Below are 7738 nucleotides of genomic sequence, written 5' to 3' on the forward strand. Positions count from 1 at the left end.
GTCCGCGGTTCCCGGCTCCGCTACCCGCGCAGGCCGCGGCCGGGGGCTCTGAGGGGCCGGGGATCTCCATTTTCAGGGCCTCCATGAGCCTTTCCCATAACCGCGCCGAGCAGCTGGGTCAGACGTACCGGGGAAAGCCGCTGGAGAAGAATAACGGGCCTTACTGTCCCCCGGGCCGGTTTGTGGGCAGAAGGGGTTAACCGCATGAACTGCGATAAAACTTGCTATTTCAGTAAACTGCAAGCTCTTCCCTTGCAGCCAGAAAAAGCAGTGAGAGTAGGTGATATTTCCAGACCACGATATCATGTTAAACTGTTTTTTTTTTTTCATGTTCTCCCCTTAAGATAAAACTTTAATTCACACAAATACTCCATCTCATGAGAATAGCGTTTACTTGATGAGGGGCCTTCCCTGCTCTCATCTCTAGTGGATGGCATTGGCTTCAGAAAACCCTGGGCCCATAAGTACTCCAGTGTTAGAGTAAACCCCATCAGGCTCCGTGTTTGCAGCCCTTTCTTCTTCAAAAGTGGTTGGGCCGTTATACAGCACAAGTATTTTCCGTGTCATCTTTATTTTTCTGTTGTCAGGAGCTGCCAAGTGCAGCAAAAGCCAACTAACCCAGGACAAAAGGAGAATAAATAATACATCTACCTTATTTGATACTCTAACCCAAGATTAGTATAAACTTTTTGTTGTTTTGTTGTTGTTTTCTACTTTGGTTTTCGTAGCTTCATTCTTTGTAGTACTTGTATATCTGATTGTTTATTTTGTGATGAAGTTTTAAAGTGTTTTAAAATGCTGTCACTCCATAGATGAAAATCTTCTCAAGCTGATGTGTTCACTGCATTTAGAAGGTGTACAGCCATCAGCTGCTTGGCTGCTCTGTTTGCTGATACTGAAGAGTCTAGGATTTTTGGTAAGAGAACATGATTTTGTTAGTATTTTCAACATGCAAGCTTTATCTGGAGGACTTTGCTTCAGAATATTTGGCTTCTGACAAAAGTCAACAGGGTACTGGAAAACTGCCTCCTAGGTTACACTGCGTACTTGAGTGCTGGGAGTCCTGACCTGTCTGTCTTTATAGTGAACCTTCTTTTGGTCCCAGGCAGGAATACAAAACTAGATTTCAGTACTTACGCACATTTAATGTGTTCTCAACTGCGACAGAATGGGCTGAGAGACAAGAAAGGGGAGTAGGAAGAAACCTCTTGTTCAACGTGTAGGTTTTCAAAATGTTTGTATTGTTTCATAAAATCATGAAAGATAAAACTAGATACAGACAAATCTAATTCTTGAATATTTTCACTTTACAATGAATTTAGACTATTCAAAATGAATGAACATCCTAAAAAGAGGAAAAGGAAGACTCTACATCCTTCTCGATATTCAGGTCAGTCTAGAGCTTGAGTTATGTACACTATTTTTTCTCAGAATAAGTACTTTATGAGAAAGGACCACATGTGCTAATACATGGAAAATCAGTAACATAAAGAGTGGGATGACGAGTCTTGGTCTGAATGTATTGAGTACCCACGCTGCATGCTCTGTTGTTAATCCACTTTCCCTCAATGCACATGAACGATTTTGTTCTGTACTCCCTGCAAATTGGGAAACTTGCTCAAGCTACAAAATTAAGATGATTCTACTAACACACAAGGGGAGAATTTTGTAAAAGTTGGGATGGGGGTCTCTAGAAGTGTTCAGTGCTCAATGAACTGTGTTCCTGTCACTGTCTTCAGCGGGAGCAGCGTTTGATAATGAACTCTATCTGCAGACATCGGGAGAGCAGCCAAAGGCTGTAAATCACAACAGGAATGTTGTCAGGCCAGCACAGAATTCTCACAAGAAGTAAAAATGTGGCCAGTGAAGAGGATTTTGGTGAACAGCAAATGCATATGTAGCCACATCAATGTGCTAGTATCACAATTTTTTTCCTTTAGATTCTTCAGGTGCAAGCAAATACATAGACAACAGTGGAATTTTTTCTGACCACTGCTATAGCGTCTGTTCTATGAAACAGCCAGATACAAAGTTTTCTGAAAACAGAGGTAAGACTACATTTTGGGGTCCTGTTCTGCAGTTCTTTACACAGTGTATCACAGAAGTAAATAGAATACAAAATATCTAGTGGGTGACTTCTGAGCATCATTGTGATCTGATATGCCTTAGACTGGTGGAAGGTTGTTTAATCGTTATAACTGAAATAGAATTTTCAAACTAAAAAATGAAGATGACAAAAGATCCTTTAATTTTACAGCATTTATAATGATGATTAGATTTCTTTATTGAAATATCTGCTAGATAGGTGACATAAAGCTGATGTAAATATTAGATTCAGCTGGAATTCACCAGCAACTGCACTGAACTGTACTTGTCCTTATGGAAAACAAAATGCCTTTTTATACAATATCCACTAGTGAATGTAAAACTTAACAGAGCAAATATGAGGATGGATTTTTATTGTATTTATTTTTCTTTTCACTAATAAATCAACCAGCAAGTCTCTAGAAGTCTTACAAACTATTATATTTTAAAATGTGATGTCTGGAAATATTTATTTAAGAATATTTTTTTAAATTATGTCTTTCAAATGTAAAGTTTCATTTAAGGATTTAAAGGTGGGTTTTTTTCCAGTATAAACAACTGACTATTTTTTTGCTGTAATTTTAAAGACAGAGTTGCCACCTTTTGAATTCTTTTGTTATGTTCTGTATGTATGGAAACAATTTGACATATTTATTTTTACTTTCTTTAATGTAAGTTATGATGCTATTAGTATATAAAGAGAAAAACTATGTAACTAGAATAAGTAAATACTAAATAAGATTTATGGTTAAATCAGAGAATCGTGATGTTACTAGTATGGACAAATGATGACAAGAAAATCCTTCTTTTATCTTTGCAGGTAGATTCCATAGTCCTGCGCAGAGCCTAGACACAGATGATGATGGGAGTCCAGTGCATGCTGGGACTTCTCACTGGAGTGGGTCCCATTCAAACATTGTGGGATTGCACTATACAGACCCTAAAAAGAAGGATAAAGGTAAAGGTCAGTGAGTATTTGCAGCTTGGGTGTTGGGAAGCTGGAGAGCACAGCTGCTGGTTTTTAATGTAATGTTTTTGCTTTGACAGAAGAGGTGAAGGATTTATGTTCTTTGTTTATTAGTGAAACATAGTCTGGCTGGGGAAAAAGTGCTTTTTGCATTTGTAAGATGCTACAACTAACAGAAAAGTTATATGGACCCACGTGTTTTGCAGGGTTTTTTAACCTTTTGCTATTATTATCTATTTCCTCCTGCAGATAAAGGTACTAATAATGGAATGTGCAGAGACTTATGCGATTCACCTATATTCAGTGACAGCCCTACAGAAGAGGAGAAACCTCTAGATATTCAAACTGTAGAAATTTCTACAACAGAAGTGAATGCTGTAGAGGTTCACGATATAGAAACACAGACTGTGTCACCTGAGAAGCTAGAAGCTGAGGACCTAGAGGAAATCCCTCTGGAAACCTGTAAAATCTTTGAGAAGAACCAGGCTTTGAATATCACAGCTCAACAGAAATGGCCTTTGCTGAGAGCCAACAGCAGTGGCTTATACAAGTGTGAGCTTTGTGAGTTTAATAGCAAGTACTTTTCTGATCTAAAGCAGCACATGATCCTGAAGCATAAGACGTGTACAGACACTCATGTCTGTAAAGTTTGTAAGGAAAGCTTCTCCAGTAAAGTGCAACTCATTGAACATGTAAAGCTACATGAGGAGGACCCCTACATCTGTAAATACTGCGATTACAAAACAGTGATATTTGAGAATCTGAGTCAGCACATAGCAGACACTCACTTCAATGACCACCTTTACTGGTGCGAGCAGTGTGATATGCAGTTCTCCTCGAGCAGTGAGTTGTACCTGCACTTCCAGGAACACAGCTGTGATGAGCAGTATTTGTGTCAGTTCTGTGAGCATGAAACAAATGATCCAGAAGATCTGCATAGCCATGTGGTGAACGAACACGCATGTCGGCTGATCGAGTTAAGCGACAGCTATAACAACAAGGAGCGTGGGCAGTACAGTCTCATAAACAAAATCAGTTTTGACAAATGCAAAAACTTCTTTGTATGCCAAGTGTGTGGCTTTAGGAGCAGGCTGCATACAAATGTCAACAGGCACGTAGCTATTGAACATACCAAAATATTCCCTCATGTTTGTGATGACTGTGGGAAGGGCTTTTCAGGTATGTTAGAATATTGCAAGCATTTAAGCTCTCATTTATCTGAAGGGATTTATTTGTGTCAATACTGTGAATATTCAACAGGACAGATTGAAGACCTTAAAACTCACTTGGATTTCAGGCATTCAGCAGATTTGCCTCATAAGTGTACTGATTGTTTAATGAGGTTTGGAAATGAAAAAGATCTTTTAAGTCATCTTCAGATACATGAGACAGCGTGATTACTTTCTTCCTCTGTAATCAATTTATTAGAACTGGAATTAATTTCCAGTCACTGAAATGTGACATTAAATACATTTTTAACAGAAATTGTACAATTCTAATGTTTTTATCTTTGTATCAGCAAAGCATGTATAACAACTTGGTGTTGTGAATTTCCTTACCTGGGGATTTCAGTAGGAATAATTGCATTTCCAGTGTGATGGAACAGTTTGGGGGGAGGGACACTGGGAGTAGTTGCATGTTGTGATAGCAGTTCTGTTGGTCATCCTGCACTTTCACATCTCATGTACAAGACCAGCTCTCAAGTTTAAAAAGGGACAAAGAGAAAGAAAGCCAGCCTAAGCAACGCCATACTGATCTCAGTTGGGCATCCAGCTCATGTTACTCTCTGCGGCAGCAAGTCATCATGCTGATGTTTAGCAAATTGCACCAGCCTGATGAAGATAAGAGTTCCAAAAATTCCCAGGCATGGACATCTCCAAATTCACATACCAGCCCACATTTCCCACCTCGTACCCTTGATAAGCTTTTAAAATTGTTTCTGTTTTTCTCTTGGGGTACGTATCCAACCTCATCGTTCACTTTGTTCACAACTCCTGTCTGTGGCACTATCCAACAATCATCTCTTTCACACGTTCACTACAGACCTCACACATTGTTTTTGTCTGTCTTTTATTTAACTTCAGTTCCTAGCTTTTAATGCACCAAGGGGACACACATTACTTGCATGTAGATTGGGTCATGTTTTAAGGAGTAATTTTAAGGGAATTTGCAAAGTGATCCAGCTGAGAATGTACAAAGTGTAATTTTTCTTATCTAAAATCCTAATTTAGCTCTCATTGAAATGATATATGTCACCAACCTCATTTAAAGCAAGCCTCTATTAGTCTCTAATTATATTATTGTAATTATGTATAATTAGCTTTCCACTGCTAGTAATTTGAGGACTGTTATTTTAATTCTGTTAATTTTAAACCTCCTATATACTGGCTTAAAACACTGGTACAGTACAAAAATATTGCTAACTTTAATGACTTCCAAATGATTTCACACATCTGTTCAGATTAGATAGTGCTGTCCTGCCATTATAATAATTAGAAGTTAATTTTTACAATTCATTCTGTAGCTGTATTTCTGAGTGGATAGTTGGACAGATAAAAATAAGGGTGAGGTCACTGAGGTTGTATTAGTTATCATGACGAAATTGCCCATAAATTAGTGGTGGAGTTCTCATTTCTTTCTGCATTGATTGTAAATTTGTAATGTAAGATTGTCTAGTGCAAGCTTTGTATAGTTCTAATTAATGTACAAAACATTTCTTGATCAGTGAGATTTGGTGTTACCAGCTTCAAGGCATGCAAGGGTCATTGCATTTGATTTTTAAAGCAAAGGATAAAAATTGTCTGAATATAGTCAGTTTATGGAAGTTCCAGTTTCTAGAGAAGTATTTCTGGGAAGTCTGCTATGAGCCAGCATATATTTCTTTGTAGGAGACGAGACCATTTTTGTCATTTTGAAATGATTTACTACTAAAACTTCTGTGTAGTCATTGGAAAGGGTAACCTGATGGTGTCCTGACTGTATTTTATTAGTCCTTTATGTGGAGAATGACGATGTCTGTGGTAGAACTGCTGATTTCCTATTTTGAACACACTCATCCCAACTGGCTTAAAATGGCAGCAATAATATAGTTAACAAAGCAATAATAAGAATTTCTTTATATATGGAAAGTTAATATGGGTATAACAGAGCGGGGGGGGGAATGCTAGTTCTCTTTAGACCCTGCTCTTGGTGGCAACACACAAGTGGAATGGCACAGTTAAGCTCTGGAGAGAAAGGCACTCCAGGACACAGTGACCAGAAGAGGGAAAAAGACTTTTTTTTTAAAAAAAAAAAAAAAAGGGCTTAAGAAGTATGTGTGTTTGTGTAGACCAGCATTGTGTCCTGTACAGGAAGGGTGGTCTCTTGTAAAAGCACAGAGCCCTGTGATATGAAAGCTTGCTTGTTGACTCCTGAATAACTTCATGTCTGTCTTTGAGTTGTGGTATTTCTAATCTCTACACTGGAAATTAAAAGAATACCCCATAGGGATGTCACGAAGCCAGATTGTTCCTAGATAAAACACACCCCATGGTGTCTAATTAGGAAATATATTTAAGTTTGTCCTAGGTTGGATTTTATTTATAAAGGACTAATGTTAGTATTTTCTTTTTTAATATGTATCAGGAAGTAAATGGAGATGTACAGGAGTAGCTCATCTCATTTTACCTTAGCAGGAATACAAGTAGGGTATCGGCTTCCACATGATCAGTGTGCTAAAATGAGAAAGATAACTAGTAGTAGAAAAAATAGGTAATGAGTGGAGTCTGTCTAGAAGGTGAAAGACTGAAAGGAATGACTGTACGTGCCAATGACAGTATGTTGTTCCCATCAAAGGGAAGACAAGAGTTTGGTTTATTTATGTGAAGCGTGTAAGCAGAAGGTCAGTGCTCTGACATTGCTGCACCGACGTGAACTGAGCCCATGTGCATGGAGCTGGTCTGATACTGCCAGAGACTTTGGTCGTTAGTGCTATAGCTTGAGCGATTCATCCCCGTCTGAAATGAGGGAAGTTAACTGTAGTAATCAGAAGTATGCCAGTATTTCTTTTTTTCTTCGGAGACACTCAGTGTATCAAATTCAGTTGTTACCTGCAAGGTTCATCTACTTCAAGAACAGCATTCAAACTAGAAGTTACACAAAATCACAAGATTGGCTTTGGAAGTATTTTGTATTTGGAAGTAATTTGTATTTGATTTTTTGTTTTTCAGACTTTTGTCTGTAGATGTGTATTGTGTATTTTAGCTTCATGGATCATGTTTCTTAATGAACAAACTAACATTTTTATATAAAAGATTATGACTTCAGAACAAAATCTAAATCCCACAATTATTGCAAGAACTTAAAATACAGCAAATCAGTAATTCTCAAATAATGTGTTCTTTATAATGCTTATTGTTGGTTTTTGTTGTGGTTGTTTTCATTTTCTTACGCTCCTATATCAAATGTAGAGATTATCAGTGCTTTTTAACTCTTGAAACAATTTAGCACTTGTCATTTTAGCTGACTTTGATTAAACCATGGTGCTGACAGTACGCAGGCATCCAAGGTCATGTTTCTTTGTCTGTGTTTTAGATACCGTGAAACAGCTGAAGGGCTCAGGGGCCGAGTTTATCATTCCAGGGGCAGCGGGGCAGCCGCCTTCCACCTCCCGCGGCCTGCAGCCTCCCGCTGCCCTCCGCACTGCCC

The 7738-nt window shown here is 38.3% G+C and overlaps 1 protein-coding gene across 3 annotated transcripts; it reads left to right on the forward strand.

Moving 5' to 3' along the window:
* Positions 1 to 10: 10 nt before the first annotated feature.
* ZNF639 (zinc finger protein 639) lies at positions 11 to 6331 on the forward strand. 3 transcript variants are annotated; one of them, XM_026855144.1, is made up of 6 exons: positions 11 to 270; positions 813 to 916; positions 1323 to 1390; positions 1941 to 2048; positions 2906 to 3049; positions 3302 to 6331. In XM_026855144.1, exons 3-6 carry the CDS (start codon positions 1333 to 1335, stop codon positions 4447 to 4449), a joined length of 1458 nt encoding a protein of 485 aa, XP_026710945.1. In that variant the 5' UTR covers positions 11 to 270; positions 813 to 916; positions 1323 to 1332; the 3' UTR covers positions 4450 to 6331. The 3 variants fall into 3 exon arrangements, with proteins under 3 accessions (XP_026710945.1, XP_026710944.1, XP_026710946.1); XM_026855143.1 differs by having other exon boundaries at positions 11 to 916; XM_026855145.1 differs by having other exon boundaries at positions 11 to 916; positions 2906 to 3043.
* Positions 6332 to 7738: the final 1407 nt, after the last annotated feature.

The sequence above is a fragment of the Athene cunicularia genome, assembly GCF_003259725.1.
Source record: "Athene cunicularia isolate RWA chromosome 9 unlocalized genomic scaffold, athCun1 chr9_part1, whole genome shotgun sequence".
Classification (NCBI taxonomy): Eukaryota; Metazoa; Chordata; class Aves; order Strigiformes; family Strigidae; genus Athene; species Athene cunicularia.